The following is an 18346-nucleotide window of genomic DNA, read 5'->3' as shown; positions in this document are numbered from 1 at the left end:
TGTTTTATTGTGCTTTTGCATTCTGTTTGAAGCAGCAATAATTAGACTGACATGAAGGTGAGTAAATGATAACAACTTTAATTTTTAGGTGAACTATCTTTTAATATATGGGGCTAAAAGTGACTGAGAAAGAGGAAAAAATTTTAGAATGAAAGAGAATTCCACAGGATGGAGAGGAGAGGAAAGAGGGATGTGGACCTGTGAGAGCGGGAAGGAAGGAAGGGGCTGAGTGCTTCATTCAGACAGAGCAACTGAACAGGAGGTAATGTGGCAGCTGCTGGAGCGCGCTCTGTACAGACAGGTCAATGAGTGTGTGTGTGTGTGTGTGTGTTTGTATTGTTGTGGGGGGTGGGGTCGAAAAGCTTTTGTCTGGTGCCTCTGCATGACCCCATGGGACAAACACTAGTAAAGTTAGCAAGGTGGGGGCAGGTAGTGTTTTTTTGTTTGTTATTGTGAGTGTGTGTGAGCTCATTAGCTTCAAGGACAATTTACGAACACCTCTACAACACTCCTCAAAAACATAAAGCTATAGATCATCTCATGAACAGGAGTTGTTGTAAACTAGGAAATGCACAATATAGCCATAATGGTTGCCACAGTGTTGTTATTATTAACTAAAACTACTAAAAATCATTTTTGGTCACTGAATTAAAGCTCAAATAAAATAAGATGAAAAAATTAAACATACACATATATATATAATTAGGCTACTAACTGAAATAAATAAGTTGAAGTTGAAGTACTAAAACTAATACTAAAACATTTATTTTTTAAGTTATTTAGTATTATAATAAAAATATAAAAAATGACAAAAGTACAAAATTAGTACAATTTAAATTAAAAAGGAAAATAAAAGCTAATTCAAAATATACAACAATAGTATTTACATATTTACATACAATACGAGAATAACACTGATTATAGAGTTTTTTTATTTATTGTATATGCATCAATATTGGAATGTTAATGTAAATTAATATTTTAATTTAATAACAGTTAAATGTAATCTTTAGCAAATCTCAACATTTATTTTATACTGAACATCATAATGTTGTGATGCCTAATTTCACTTGATTTTTTTATTTTTTTATTAAAATGTCAGACATTATAAGTTATCGGCCATAATATGACAATAATTAAATATATAAAAAAATACATACTATAGATAAAACAACTATAGATAAAACTTAACAGCCATAATTTTGATATCAGCGCAGGCGGCCCGATCATAAACTGAAGATAAGCTGTGCACCTGAGCATTGATTGTTCAACTGAAACACTAAAAATCTTTCCACGTTTCTTGAGTGAATGATCGACATTCAGGTACAGTCTGACATATTGAACAGGCTGTACTTCTGTCCCTCATGGCCTGGTTTTCGTTCGCAACAAATTGAAGATAGAGTCTCATCTGTCTCGGGTCTATTCTCATCACACCTCCACCTCCTGAGCTCTGGGAGAAAACGTTCCCTACCTCATCAAAAGTTTTTATTGGTTTAAAAAACAGATGGGCGCTGCAGACAAAACAAGGCCGTCTCTGTCGCACATATTCACATAAGACACCTGAGCCTGACCAAACAAGAACCAAAGCTAGACATTTTATCTGAACTGAGCAGCCAGAACATAGGATATAGTCAACACAGTAAGAGGTTTCTAAATGTTCCCATCTATATAGCGTCTCAGCCTTGGGTGTTATTCTGTGGTCGGGTTGTTATTTTGAGGGGCTTACTGGTTGCATAAGTAGCAGGTTGGCTGGAGTAATTATAAGGTGGGTGAATATAGAAACGGTAAGCTGTTGTAGACACATTTTCAGACATATACACAAGGAGCAGACGCTGTATCAGACAGTAGCGATAGTCATCAGAGCTGAGACCCAGAGATATGACTCAGACAGCCAGACGTGTGTTTGGACGTTTGCCGCTATCAGCTGTGTCAGTCATGTATGACACACAGACACACACATGGAAAGAAAGTCACAAAGAAATAGACCGACTAATAATGCTGTCATCATTTATTAAACCCTTCTTAATTTCGGTCTCAGAAACTGGTACGTAAATGACCACAGAATTTTCAGTTTTAGATGATCTCTTTAAAGTGTTTGTTTCTCCTGAACAGATTTCGTAGATGTATATCAACTGGATGAATGTCTCTTCTAAAAGATTAAATCATGTTGGAAGTATACAACGTAAATGGGGCACACTCCTGCTCTGTTTGCAGGAAGGGACCTGAAAATCTCGACAGAAAGGAAGACAATAACAGAAGGTTGATGGCAGAGACAAACAGTGGGCCAGTGGCCTGCTCTATTTTCACTATATAGGTGAGTTTACAACAGACAAGACCAGACTTGAGCATTAACAACAGGCCTGCAGAGGAAAAGAGCAAAGGCAGAGGCAAATAATTAATCCTTAGTTTTTTAGTGTACCTAAGCAAAAAACAGACAATAACAGATGATGCAGTCATAGTTTACAACATCAGTTTGGAGTAATATGGATTTATATGTCCTCAGACAAAATAATTGATAACTTATTATAGCCTATATATACACACACAATATGTTTTGTTATGTCTCTTATACTGCCAAGACTAGATTTATTTGATTAAAAATACTTTATTTTAAACAAATTAAGTATATATATATATATATATATATATATATATATATATATATATATATATATATATATATATATATAAATATATATGTATATTTAATATATATATATATATATATAAAATATTAAATATATAGTAAACATAAATAATATATTTTAACATGTAATTTATTCCTGTGATGGCAAAAGTTTACCATCATAACTTCAGCCTTCAGTGTCACATGATCATTCAGAAATCATTCTAATATGCTGATTTGGTGCTCAAGAAACATGTCTTATTATTATGAATGTTGAAAACATGTTTTTAAGTTTTTTTTTTGTGGGGGAAAAGAGGTTCAAAAGAGCAGCATTTATTTATAAAATAATTACCATACTGTACTATAATAGAAATCTATGGTATGTCACATTTAGATAGCTCTGTCAATGTGTTTGTAGCATTCTCAATGCAAGACAAGACCCATCCTTTCATTCCTGAAACATTCCACAGCTTCTACTTAACAGAGATATTAGCCCACACTCCATACCTTCAGCCCACCTCACAACACACAGTCACACTTCCATATTGTACACTTTTTTAATTTTATGTCCTCCGTACAGTCAACACTCAGATATGCAGACACCACTGTCATACTCAAAAATCACACGATCGCACCCAAATCCTAAAAACACACAACTCATCCCAGAAACACAACTACACTCCTACGTGAACTTAGCATTCACCATCCATTTCCCTCGTGTTGACTGGAAAAAAACAAAGACACCTCCTCTGCCCCTCCTTTCCTGGCAGGGAGAGGTTGCAACACCCTCTTTAAAAAACAGCTTCTTGTAGCTACAGGCTATGACTGAGTGTTGGTTTACTGCCAATGTTTTTCCACGGCAACACAATGCCGATGTGCTGATCTTTACGCCGTGATTTACAGAGCTGGGACGGTCAAAAAGAGATAAACGTGAGTGTAACAAGGACACGGGGAATTTTCATAAGGACTGCAGCATGTGCTATAAACTCTCTTTTCTCTTCACCCTGAGCGAAGGACCTTCATCACTGCACAAACATGTCCAGAATCCTGCCTATGCCAAAGAATAAATCCAAAAATGACAGACTTCAATAGAACACGATTATTCCTTTCCAGCGCAGAGCGTCACTGCGACCTCAAACAGTCATTCCACAAGTTCAATAACAGAGACGAGGCCATAAACTCATGGAGGCCTGAGATACAAAGACAGGAAGGGGAGCTCTCACATGGAATGTGTACGACTACACAAAGTGTATTGGAAAAATGATTGTATTGGAAACCCTTGTCTCTTTCAAGAGTTCTAAGTCTTTGAAATAAGCTATTGTAGGTTATTTCTCATGCTCAAGGGAGAAACAAAGAATCATATTCACTTTAAACTCTGGCAGCTAACAATATCTGCTGCCCATGTTCAATGAGAGGACGGTCAGCACAATAAAAAGACCCATAGGAAAGAAAAATCACAAATAATTCTCTTAAATGTCGCAACTGCTTCTCTTAGACAGAAATGTGGTTAAACCTTGCTGAAAAAAAACCTTCCTAAGCTGGTTTGCTGGACTTAGAGCCTGGTCAGGATGGTCTGTTGGCTGGTTTTAGGAACTTTCCTAGCTAAAAACCAGAAGACCAGCTTAAACCATTTAAGACAAGCAAACCAGTTGGTTTATGTGGATCTTTTTCAGAAGGGAGAGCAAATTATTGAAGTTCTAATATAACCCAGAAAGGATCAAAACTGTGCTCAGATTTGGAAACTGGAATGAACAGTCAGAGATTTCAACATACTCTCCCAGGACCAAATTATTAAGCTTTGTTATGCGAATTGTATAGCTTTATACAGTATGACAGCAGCTGTTTCAGTTATTTCAAAAGACATTTAGGAGAAACATCTGAGACATTAAATAAATCAGATTTCCTTTGAAGAGATTCTATGACTGTTTTAGGCATAAAAATCATCATATTTTATATAAAATGCTGCCATTCTCTTTTTAAGATGGTTTAATCTGTGTCTAACTGGAAACCATTAACTAACCTAACAGCAAATATGCTATCATTTGGTTAGTGGATATGACATATGAATATAGCCGAATGTCATGCCTCAAATTTGAATCAAAGCACTTCATTCTGGTATTGATCAAAGGTCACACCTGGCAACCTGTTTTATTCTGATCCCACCTTGGTCAAATGTCTGTAAATGGTTTTAGGTACTTTCCCCGCTAAACACCAGCTTGGTCAGACTGGAGGACCAGCTTAAACCAGCTAATTCCAGCTCAAACCATTTAAGACAATCAAACCAGTCGGTTTAAGTGGATCTTTTTCAGAAGGGAAAGCATAGTTGAAGAAATTTTAGGAATCAAAGCACTCCTTCATTCTAGTATTGATCAAAGGTCACACCTGGCAACCTGTTTTGTTCTGATCCCACCTTGGTTAAATGGCTGTATATGTTTTCCTGTAGTGCTTGAATTACTTTGGACCACAATACTTAGGCATCACATGCGTGATGCTACCAAAGGGGTTATTGATGCTGACATTCATGTGTGTATGATTATAAGGATAATGAGGATGAGGAGCAGGTCCTGTCCGTCAGACCCCCCAGGAGAGGGTGGGGAATTCCTCCCTCTCAAACTCCAGAGCCGGAGGGTGAGTCCGGGTTGAGTCAGGGAGGCAATACAGGCGGAGATGGACTCAGGTTACTCAGCTGTCTTCTGAAAAAGGGGTCTTTTTTTTATTTAAAGATCCCTAACACAACATGACTCAACATTCTTAACTTAGCAAGTGATTCAGCCTGGTTACCTCCACTCAAAAGCGATCTCAAGCCCACTCACAAGAGTACGTAGCTCCCCACCTTCATCATGGACCAACCCAGGAGGAACCAATATCTACTGTCTGGCTTCCACAGGATATAAAACAATAAAAATGCAATAAAATAAAATTCATACTCGTACTTCAAACTTCTTAAAAACCCAGTTATCATCTGCTTTCAATTCACAATCTGATATTCAGTGCAGTAATAATTGACCGCAACCATTTCAAGGTCCATTTCTATGGCCGGGGAATATCCCAGCCTCTGCAGGGGGTGAATTCAAGCGTCCAGATTCCTCACAGACGGAAATACAGTACAGCCCAACTCTCACGTCCAAATACCAAAGCACTGTGTCATTCCAAACTCTTACAAGCTGAACGAGCGCCAATACTTTCAAACAATGGCAAGGAACTGATGCTTCGGCCAGTCGCTTCATGCTGTTCTTCTCTCCCTCTCTTTTTTCCTTTCTCCCTCCTTCTTTCCCCTGCTCCTTTCCATAAAACCTTAATCTTTCAGCTTTCTCCTGAGTCAGCAGAGAAGCTCACAGCGGCAGGGCTCCTTTTCCTTCCCTTCATTCTCCGTTACGCCTGCTTTCTCACAGTCTCTCCTAAGCTTTCAAAACTCACTGCTCCTCAAGAAAAGCCATTTTTAAAAACCTCAGATGGTGCCGATATATTCTGATGGTCTCTGTGTGAAGTGCTAAAGCAATTATTGTTGCCTCTTTTCAGAGCTTTTTAAGCTGATAGCCTACTTGTTCTGATCTGTTGCTCCTTAAAAATATAAAATGTTAATAGGACAAAAAGTCTTAAGATCAAGTAGAAAAAGTTACATGCGACTCTTGTTTTTCTTCTGTCCACTATGACTACACTTTCCCATCCACTCTGGATATACTACCCGAGGGCATTTAGCATAACCAACTTAAAGCGTTCACACAACAATGAGAACAGCAAACACACTCACCAGATAATTCATTTTCAGCCCCGCTGTGTGAGTCTCTGGGACTCCAGACAGCACTCAACTGCCTGAGATTTGACCCCCGGTGAAACCACCCTCGGACCGTCCAGCTCTTTGTCAAATCTCTCTGCGTCTCCGACGGGCAGAAAGTCCGGGCAGCTCCTAACACATACTCCAATTCCGTGATGTCAGAGGGCAAGAATGAGATGGTCCCATATACTTCTCTGTCTTGAACTCGCTCGCTCTCTCGGTGTCCGTCCTGTGCTCTTTCTCTCCCTCCCTCTCTGGCAAAAGGAGGAGGGAAGAATGCATAGGGTAACCTGACACCCTCCCAGTTCCTTCTCAAACCTGACATTCCCTCTCCCTGCTGCTGATTGGCTAGGACTCTGTTCTTATGTTAATGAGCCTTGCCCTCTTCCTCCCCCTGCCTGTGAGGAATGTTTAGTGAACCTCTCTGTAGACCTGAGAAAGACACAGACATTTTTTTGGCCATCCGCTGTACCCCTCGCACACAAACACACAGCTTTGTCTAGACCCTTTCCTTCAGCCTCAAACGTTCCCTTTTCTGCTGTTTTTGTTGCTTGTCCTTTTGTTCTAGAAGTAAATCCCCTCACACAACCCTTCTTCTCTACTTCAACAGGAGACAAAAAGCTAAACTCCACTGACATTTGCAGTGTTTTGAAATGTTTAACCACTTATTTTCAGTATATATCTGACCTGAATTATTAAATCACCATCAATTAAAAAAGGAAAGACTGGGTAGATAGAGATAACATATTGCTGAAGCAAAACTTAAATTAGTTAAAACTCTAAATTCAATTAATTGATGCCGTACAAATTATTGGGAAAAGACACTTAGTCTATTTTTCCCATATAAAAGACATAAAATGCAATAAAATAAAAGAAACATTTTAATGTAATACTATAATAATAAATTCAAAATCATCCTGAAAACTAAATGAATTTAAATAATGACCATTAGTTAAGTAAATAAGCTAGGCTAATCCATTCCTGTCTGCTATTGTGTTCAAAATTCACCAGGAATTTCAAAGCATGACATCATTGTCCAATTCTCCCGTGAGGGAGTGACCAGGTCAGGGGGTCAAATTGGAATCCACATTTAAATCAATGTGGTAAACAGGCAAAAGCTGCATGTCCTAAAGGACTGTCTTTTGCAATTTACAAATAACAGATAGAAAGTCCAGTCCTTAGATGTAAGCAAGGCATAAAGTAAGTCACCGTTCCTTCCTAAAAGCTGGAATGTAACAGAGGTGACCGAAGAGAGGCGTGCTGTCCTCAAACTGACATCGTCGGCTGACGCTGAGGTCAGGAGAGAGGTCAGTGAGGTAGGAGAAACCTGCAGACCTCCAAAACCCTGTCCGTCCTGCCAGAGAATATTCTCTCATTTTGACCAGAAGCCAGTCATGTAGTATCACTTGTTGATAGATGATTTGATAGATTACCCTGTGGAGAAAATTTAGTAGAGGCTACCCTTTCAATTTGGGATATATGCTTAAAAATCCTGTGTGTCTTTTTCTGTTTGGAGGAAGAAAGACAGTTATACAGGTTTGGAACGACATGAGGATAGGAGTAAATGATGATTCATTTTCAGATGAACTCCCTTAAAAGCACTAGCTAGGCAATTTCTGCAGTTATCCCATTGTCAAAATCATTCCAGTGCACTTAAAATGTCCACTAGAATTTCCCAGAATGCACTGTTAAAGTCAGAAAAAGGCAGCAAATGCTCACAATTTTGATTTACTGGAAATAATCATGTAAATATACAAAGAGATGTATGAAAAAGAGACGAGAATATGTTTTTTTCTGTCTTTAAAGGGATAATTCTCCCAACAAAAATTACATTCTATAATCATTTGCTTATGTACACATGGCTCCATGTCATTCCAAACCTGAAGGACTTTATTTATTCTGTGGAATCAAATTTTTCTATTTTTAATTATTTTGAAATATTTTTCCCCCCAAAAATAAATGTCAATTAGGTACAAAGCCATTTTGGGCCCCATTAACTTTCATTGTTAATGTATGGAGGAAAAATGCTGATATATTATTCAGTTTTTTTTTTTTTTTTTTGTCATACATTATTACATTTTCTTTAATGTCCATTATGTACAATACAGTTGAAAAGTATGAGGTCAGTAATGCTTATGAAAGAAGTCTCTTCAAAAATACAGTAAAAACTGTAATATTGTGAAATATTATTACAATTTAAAATAAATGTTTTCTATTTGAATATATTTTAAAATGTCATTTATTCCTGTGATGACAAAGCTGAATTTTCAGCATCATTACCCCAGTCTTCAGTGTCACATTATCCTTTAGAAATCATTCTAATATTCTGATTCGTTCATATTTTTGTGGAAACCTTGATAAAAAAAAATTCCGGATCCTTTGATGAGTAGAAAGTTCAAAAGAACAGCATTTCTAATCTTTTGTAAAATGATATTGTAAAGACAAATTTTTGTCTTTACTGACATTTTGATCAATTGAATGCATCCTTGCTGAATAAAAGCATTCATTTCGTAATCTTCTTCTTTTTTAAATCTTACTGACCCCAAACTTTTGAACGGTAGTGCATGTACATTATCTTGCTTAATAATAAAACAATGCAAGACAAGCACATATTTCATAATGCCACTGCAGGTTTGAATAGGTACAACAAAGGAACAAAGAAGTATGACATAGCGATATCAAACCAGTGCCTGACCTTGTAATTGTGTCGCAGGTAATTGAGTCATCATCGGTGTCCCAGTGTTCAGCATATCAAAGCTCTTTTTAGTACCCAAATTCATGCTCAATATACCAATTCACATTCTAGAGAGGCAGAGTGGGAATTGAGACACAGTATCCCCCCTAACAACCCACCCCATACCTAAACGACTACAATCCCCTGAAGCCCATGAATCTGGGGCCATGAATTACACTGGACAACTGGTGTCAAATCAGCAAGATTCTCCCTAATTGAAAGTGCATTAGAATTTGAAGCCCTTATCTTCACGCAGTGGTTGTCTTCTCAGGCCACAAGGTGCCGTGTCTGGTCTCCATGACAATCGAGCAGCACTTTATCTCGCACTACGGGGCGTCTGCTACGCAAGATGGATTTCGATGGTTGAGACGACATTCTCTCCGTCTAACGTTCTCTGGGATGTTTGTTATTTATTTCCGTCAGCTAAGCCTGAGTGACATCAGAGCTGTCATTGAAATTAGCAAGTGTGCATGGATTTTGTCACCATAAAGATTAGGCTATCACATCAGACATCAATTCAATTAGCGCCCCCACCCCCTCACGCTCTTCAGCTAATAAGCCCCCTCCATCAGCGCCAACTAATCACAATCCTGTTATATATCAGAAAGAGGCGGGTGTTGGGCAATGCTCGTCTGGAGGTGAGAGGTCTAACTGGCTGTCAGAAAGCACTGGAGAGGTGAAAATGAGACAATCTTTGCTGTTTGTAACAGACCGCGGCACCCTTTTGTGAAAAGATTGAAATCGTTCTGTATAAAATATTCATTAACTAGAATATATGCGTGACGTCTTCCCTACCTTAGCCTCTGTTGGAGAGTATTATGGCTCAGTGAGTGTGCAACAGTAGGTCCATTGTGTCAGAGCGGCCCGGTCTCGGTTTGGTCAGGCTGTCACACCTACGCACAATGTTGTTCATCTGGCAGCGTTTCGGCCCTGGAACCGCTGCCCCGTGACCTCTGTAACCCCCCGCATGCCGCGCGTGTCATGAGATTCAGGGCAATCTGGCAAGAAAGACTCAGCCAAGTCCAGGACCCGGCCACCCCAGAACAGACCAAGCATTTAGAGATACAGATGTGGGTCAGATAATGTGAAAATGGAAATCCCATTTCCCTCGGGATCGAGGTCTCCAACTCTCTGAACCGTTCCAAGAAGTAAAACATCTCCATCAGGATTTCTCCTCACCGGTCCTCTAAATTCCAGAAGAATCTGCTGGAAAATTCTGGTGAGAAGGTGAACTAGGATATATCTCAAAATAACAGGATGATTTATTTAATAGAACCAAGCTTCAAGAGTAGAATTTCATTGTTGGAAGCGTAGAGTAGAATTTCAAACACTAGGAGCCAGATTTACTAAAAAAGGGCAAATTAGCGAGAGTGCAATTCCAAAAAAGAGCAGATGGGAGTGGAAAGTTCTGTACGTAATCTACTGACGACATGCAAATTAAAGAACACAGATACAGCCGGATCATTTCCATAATGACCAATGCAATCTACCAAGAGCTGCGCAAATTAGAGTCTGGGTTAAGACGTGCTTTTTTGGGAGGTAAGTAATGGCGCAAACACCAGTAAATTGACTAGTGCAACCTTAGCAAATCACCTTGCATGATTCATTTTATATTAAATAATCTCCTCCCATTCATTTTGCGTCTGAAAGGGAAACTCCTACAAACGCATATGCAATAAGGCAGGGATCCTCAAATCTGGCCCACAAGATCCACTTTCCTGCAGAGTTTAGCTCTAATACTGATCAAACACACATGAACATGCTAATCAATGTCTTCAGGATCATTAGAAAATCACAGGTAGGTGAGTTTGATCCAAGGGGGTAATCCAGCACCCAGAAAGCGTACCTTCCATAGGGGCAGCCATTGCTTACCAAGCCATCAGCTGCTGTTAGCATCCCATTGCCCTTATCACTTTGACAGCAAATAACTTTACATCTGAGGCATTTAAAGACTCAATTTGTCCATTGTTTATTTTTAAAGAAACACGACAATGTATAAAAGGCTCCATTACCTTGTATCCATTTCTGTGCTGTGTCCATTTCTTTTATGGTCTATGGTTTGATCAGGGTTGGAGCTATAAAAATAGAGCTAAAAATAACCCTGTTCACACCTTTTCAGAGCAAATTTTTCACTGCGTGTCTTTAATAAATCCTGAAATCCTGTTTTTTAACAGCAAAAGAGGGTTTGCGCTGGTGATAGGTCTGTAGGAATGACACACTATATTATCTTAAGTTTTTTTTACTATTATTATAAATATAAAATGATATAACATACAAATGTATAACATTTTAACTGTTTGTTTTTGTATTCAATGTTCCTCATTGGGTCTGACATAACACAAATGGGTGTTATTTTGACATTAGTTGGAACTTAACCTTTGCTTTACTGTTTTTAATTGGTAGATGCCACACATTCCCATCTTTTTGAAATAACCAACTCATTTTAAATGAACGGTTTTCATTTTGTTTTTAAAGTAAGGATGCACCAACACTAAAATTCTGGCCAGTAATTATTTTCAAGGTATGAATGGTAACTGATAAATGGCCAATAAATTGTATACAACTGTTTTCTAAATGAATGAAAAATAAAACACCACAAACTATTGTTTTAAATGCTAAGTGAACTTAGGTATCACAACATTACAATGTGCAGTATGAAAAATATATATTCATTTAGAGTTTTTAAAGAATAACTTAAAGTGAGTGTCCAATGATGGAAAATGTAGGCTAAACTAAATGTAAAAAAAAGTATATAAAGTATATTGTGGCAAGAGGCCAAGGGCCGTTTTGTTTATGTGTGTGCGGCAGCCGGGCTGCCTGCTTTACTTTCATTTTGTATTTATTTATGTAAGGCTTTGAATGTTTGCCAGTTCCCGCCTCCTTCTTCCCATAATAACGAACTGCGTTACATAAATTCAGAAAAATATTATATTGTCTTATAACCAATATGATACTGATAAATTGTATATTCCCAATTGAATAGAATATTTTGCCTCCGCCCCCATGAAAACCTACAAGCATCAGTTTAAAAAAAAAAACAGATTAAACATTTTATTTTTTTCAAAAGTTTTAGCCTCTCTGATCAACAAGTGTTGCTTCCCTTCTCCAATAATCTGAACCCAACAGATACCGTGACATGACCACAATATGGCAGTGACATTTGACATCTTTATGGCTTGTTATGATGAATTCTTTGAAAAGTCTGGCTAAAATAATCCCCAAGATCACTGTCAAAGTCGAGAGAAACACTCGAAGCATTTCCTGTGTCTGAATGAAGGCTGTATTGGGAGCTTAATTCTTTGGTGCCACATCATCAAGAATTGCTAATGCAGCTCCTGAAAACAACAGCAGCGGCAGCAGCATCCTGCCCATGATGCACTGCTCTAGTCTCTGCTCTGAGAAAAAAACAATGCACATCCTTGTATTGAGACATCCGGCCCCCTGGCCAACAGCAATATTCATGCAGCTTTGAAGGACAAAGGAATAAAGAGTTCCTTTCTTTGTTGGGACTGTCAGGCCCGCTGCGCAGTCTGTCACCAAAGTCTTTTAACTACTTATGACGAAGGAGAGAGAAAATCCTCAGCCACACACTCACGTGAAAACACACACACACTCGCTTCAAAGCACAGGTCTAAATAAGCATGTACTACACAAAAATGACAATGATTTGTCCTACAGGACACTGCAGCAGATGCAGTAAGCGGCGGACAGGCAGCTTTCCAAAATCCCCTCTGGAGTGTTTGTGGTCTTCCCTTATCCACAAACGGAGGATAAGCGTCTGTATTTGTATAGAACAGGAAAAAACAAGACCTAGCCCCTATGAAAATCAATCACAATCTAAGTCACAGCCTTATTTTACACGCTTAACACACAGCAGGAGTAACAGAGTTGATCAGAAATTGAATTTCCATAGATAATTATATTTGTTTATTTTCAGATTTGAGTTCTCATTATTATGTGTCCTCTTATCAGTCATGGTAATACTTTAAGATGATTAAAAACCACAAAGTGAATCAGTCTTCCTCTCTTTTAATCTAAAGTTGCAAGGATGAGACTTATGGCGTGTGCAAAGCAAGCAAAATAAGCACACACACACACAGAACAACATCAGCACTAGACGACTAGCTCACTTTTCTCAGCCTCACTGCAATAAAAAGATTAACATTAATGTGGCAGGAAGTAAATGGCATTAAGTAGAGTTGAGCATAATCAAGGAGTGCTGGGGATATTACTCACAATCTGTGTGAGCGTGTGTGTGTGTGTGTTTGCTTCAAACAGTCTCAAAAACGCAGCGAGCCTTCCAATCAGCACCTCCTCCTTTACTCTCCCACCACACACACACACATTATAAAAGGAGGGGAGAGATTGAGGAGAACAATAAATGAACCTGGGCGCCCGCTGGTTAATTAGATAGTGCTGATTTGATTTTTCATTTTAATCTTTTTTATTTTTTGATGCTCTCTGGTTTCTGGATCCCATTGGAAAGTGCTCTCTCTCCCAAAGCCTTTTACATTTAGTGTATACAGTACGTACAGTAACAAAATAGACAGCATAGAAAAGAAATATGATTCAGTAAACGAAGAGATAAATGAAATAAAGGGGGGAAAGAGGACAATGTCAAAAAAAATTGTAAGTGAAAAAAATTAAATAAAAATAAATAAAAAAGTAAAAAGTAAAAAAAGTAATTAATAATATTGAGTTAACATTTACAATATTGCTGAAGTGTATACTTATACGTACAGTAACAAAACAGCATAGAAAATAAATATTATGTAGTAAATAAATACAGATAAAAGAAATCAATGTAAAAAAATTAAAAAATGTAATAAAAAGGAATAAAAAAGAAAAAAATACATGAAAATAATAAAAAATTCAAAATATAATTAGTAATAAATCAGCCAATAAAATAATAATGTTCATCACACGTGTCTATTGACAAGCTAAATAATAAGCTTACTGTGTCTCCCTTTCCTCCAAATGACTATTTTATATATTTCTAGTTTTTTTGGAAATGTGACTTGTCTGATGTTTTGATATTTTTCCCATTTTAGGTGAAAATATACTTCCACTTCGACTTACAGAATCTTTCATCCTTTGGTTTTCGGGATGTTTAGCACCGTTTTGTGTCTACATTTACCTATCAATCTAAATGAGAACATACCATTGGCTTCTATTGTTTTTACATGAAGTTAACAGACTAACCCTAATCTGAACCTTTACAATGCTCCTAAAAATCATCAAGAACATTATTTCCTTTGTGAATCATTTTTACCTAGAGGACTGCTTTAATGGAATTTATGTATGACTTAGCAAACAGTCAACTCAGACACACTAATCCATTAATCAAGTGAGAACTGCAGCATTCTCAGCAGAAAGAGAGTGACTAAAACAACTATGAAAAGAGAGACCCATCCGATATGCATAGACACAGACACGCAAACACACGCCGTGAGACACTAAAGACCTCCAAACAATCCTACGAGTCTCCTTCAGACGGACACAGACGCAGTATTAGCCGGCCTCCCCTCCCCCTCTCAGTGGAATGCAGGAATGTGGTGCTAACCCTAGCAGAACGCCACTCTCTCCGACCATCACTTCCAGGAAGGGGACCGTTTTCCCATGGGCTGGGTTTCTCCAAGTAGCCCGTTCTGTTTGAACCTCACCTCAAACATGCAACCGAAGTGAATAAGGGTCTCCACAACAACAGCTTTAATTATGCTCCTCCTGTTAAACGATCTGTCTGGAGAATTGTGAGGTAACACTCTTCCCAGACATTAACTGTGTTATTACGCTCTCTTACAAATAGCTTCACTGTCTGAAAGGTTCATTACGAATCACTGCAATTTCCCACTTTCGGAAATGTGCTTCCAAAAAAGAACAAAACGCAGTTATAATCAGAACGCAGCAGCTGTTTGAAGCTATCTGTGGGGAATGAGAAACATTTGAGATAAACTCAATTGCCTGATACACTGCTTCATTCGTTTATTTCTAGTCTACTGCGTTTCACTGAATGTGTGTGAGTGTGTGTATGCATGGCCACGTGTATCCAAGACTTCGCTCTCTGCCCTTGAAAATGAGCGAGTCAGTGTGAGAAACTGAGTCTCTGGGTCCCAGGTGTCTGGATAAGGCAATAAGCGGAGGTCTCGAGGAAATGTTGAGATAAGACCACCACAGCCAGAGCTGACAGGCCATCAGTAACTGCCATCTAATGTAATCTCATTACCAGTCTCTCTGCTATCCGACTCCTGTCTAATTTCATCTGATTAGTCTTCATGCCACTCTTTACTGTCAAATATAGATTTTCAATGATACATTGAGGTATACTAGGGTGAAAAAGTCATGAAAAGGGTGGCCATTTTTTAAAGTACATTTTTTATTAAGATTATAAATACTCTATCACACTTAAACTCTGCGGACAGGGTCCGGAATGACATCAACATGTATATACTTTCAACTTTAAATGTCTGTGGAGGAGCTCTGACCTCATATATGGTACCATTTGAAAGCTAAGAGTCTCTACTTTCTGTGATATGCATCACTTTTTTGGCATTTGTTTTACACAAAGTAACTTATTTACACTAAATTACTCTGGTATATTTTCACCTGGATTTGGATTTGAAGTTACATAAAACACTGCTCTAAGTGATAAACATGTAAGTATATGTTGTCTGAGTTGGTTATAAATTCACTTTTAAAAGTGTGTAACTCAGGCCCCGTGAGCTCTAGCACCCTGCAGACAGTTTGGGCTGTTTCCACTAAATTCCAGAAAATACTGGAAAAAGATTATTGTGTGGATCATGTATGCAAGATTTATTCAAATTAATCTGAATGGAGCAAACACTTTTCCAGCAAACACTGGAAAAAAGAATTGACAATGACACTGGGATATTGCATTTATACCACTGTATGTTGGTAAGGGGGGGGGGGGGGGGTCCTTCCTTCAGATCCATTTGAATAATTCTTGCGTACAACATGCAGACATTGCAGGGTGCTAGAGCTCACAGGGCCTGAGTTACACACTTTCAAAACAAATTTTAAAAAAAAATACAGGTTATTACAGCTTAGACAACATATACTTACATGTTCATCACTTTTAGCAGTGGTTTATGAAACTTCAAAGGGTTTCCTGTAAAATGACACCAACATTTTGAATTTAGACCACTGTATGTGGGTATGGGAAGCTTTTCAATTTGGGTAGAAATCCCAAAAATGGTCCCAGAGCTTAAGAGGTTAATACGTTTTAATAAATCAAGCTAAATTCATATGTTGACTGAGATATCTGTGATTAAGAAGTCTCTTTCTCTGCTCATCAAGGTTGCAGTTATCTGATCAAAAACACAGTAAAAAAAGTAATAATGTGAAATATTATTGGAATTTAAAAGAACTGTTTTCTATTATAATATAGTTTTAAATGTGATTTATTTCTGCCACAGCATCATTTTCTCCAGTTTTCAGTGTCACATGATCCTTCAGAAAGCATTCTAATATGCTCATTTGCTGCTCAAGAAAAAATTCTGAGTAATATTGATTAACTACATGTACTTACTATAGGGTTAGGGTAACATTAGGGTTTGGTTGAGGATTAGTTGCATGCAATTATGCCTAATTTACTGTTATTACTATGGTAAGGACATGTAACATGTAACAAGGACAGTTATAAATGTCTTTACTGTCACTTTGGATCAATTTAATGCAAACATTAATTTCTTTCGAAACAAATCTTTTGAACAGTTATGTGTATAAATATTTCGAAATAAATTATGCATCACATTAAAAGTTAATATGTTTACAATCATTAAAAAACAAATCACTTCATCAAATATTATGGACAAAAATGGAATTTTGTAAGGAATTACATTAGATTTTCTAGTTTGTATTCACTTGTATTCTTGTAACTTTGTTTTGTATTCTGAGGGAAAAGATGGCTTGACATGCTGAAACAACTGATGGCTGAGCGAAACCACAGCAGCAAATAACTAATAATGAAAATAGCTTGAGATGAAGGGGGAGAGGTCAGAGTTCAGTTATGAGGTCTGAAATGCAGTCTCTGGTTTCTCTCAACTCCAAGTTCTGCAGTCCCTTCCATTTCATACGCTGCCACATTCACTCACATCTCAGATCCACAGCCTTTTTACTATCTACATTATAGCTTTTGAGTGACACACTGAGAAAAGTTACATTACTAGCAGTATTGTCTAGTGGCCAAAAGTGATGTCCGGCCTAGGAATGTTCACCATTTATTCAAATTATTAAACATTTTGTAAACATATCTCGTAGTTGTGCTTCTGGGTCAACTGTTTTGTTTGTGATAAAGCTATGAAACATGCCAAATTGTGTGGACATCATTTTGCCCAGGCTGTCAAACAAAGAAATTATGAATGCATACAAGAACCAACAAAATATTAATAACTGATTATGTTGTAGTCAATGTATGCTTTTTCCTGTATACATATATATATATATATATATATATATATATATATATATATATATATATATATATATATATATATATATATATATATATATATATATATATATATATATATATATATATATATATATATATATATATATATATATATATATATATATATATATATATATATATATATATATATATACACACACACACACACACACATTTTCCCCATATTTTAATTGTTTAATTGAACTTAGGGTCATTAAAAACAAATCTCCAAATCATTCCCTTCCGAACATCAATTTTGGCCACTACTGTATTTGTGATATGTCAGACAAATGATAGCTTATCTGCATTTTTATTGTAAACAAATTTTAATTTTAGAAGTTTTGTGTGCATCTCATTTGCTATAATTAAACTGTGTAAGCCTATATAATATACATGGGCATGATATCGGCCATCAGCTCTCCAGTTATTGGTATCATATCTGTTGAAAACCCATAATGTTCATCTATCTGACAGCACTATCCAAAGCCACTCTCAGAAATTCCTCTGAAACATCCTGTGATTAAGCGCTTTGAACTTCAAGGGAACAATGGTAGCTCATGGAACACCCTTATTGCAGAGTTCGGACCTCCAACCTTCTTGTTATCAATCCTTAGCTTTAACCGTTACACCACACCACCCTATAACTTACACAAAGTAGACACTGATGAGGCTCCAGTGAGAACAGAGAGTCATGCATGAGCGCATTTAAAGATCACGCCTGGATCTCAATTCTCAGAACAT

General features: G+C 37.4%; 1 protein-coding gene across 4 annotated transcripts in view; it reads right to left on the bottom strand.

Annotated features, from left to right (window-relative positions):
* bcar1 (BCAR1 scaffold protein, Cas family member) overlaps positions 1–18346 on the bottom strand; it is a 105955-nt gene that overhangs the window by 44530 nt on the left and 43079 nt on the right. The window contains exon 1 of one of the 4 annotated variants that reach the window (XM_079824867.1): positions 6378–6721. The exons of the other annotated variants lie outside the window; for them this stretch is intronic. Within the exon in view, the coding sequence (XP_079680993.1) occupies positions 6378–6389 (12 nt within the window). The 5' untranslated portion in view covers positions 6390–6721. Of the gene's footprint in view, positions 1–6377; positions 6722–18346 lie in introns of those variants that run through there. 4 annotated transcript variants of the gene reach the window in all.

The sequence above is a fragment of the Gobio gobio genome, assembly GCF_949357685.1.
Source record: "Gobio gobio genome assembly, chromosome: 9".
In the NCBI taxonomy this organism is placed as follows: domain Eukaryota; kingdom Metazoa; phylum Chordata; class Actinopteri; order Cypriniformes; family Gobionidae; genus Gobio; species Gobio gobio.
This window is presented reverse-complemented; position numbering and strand designations above follow the sequence as displayed.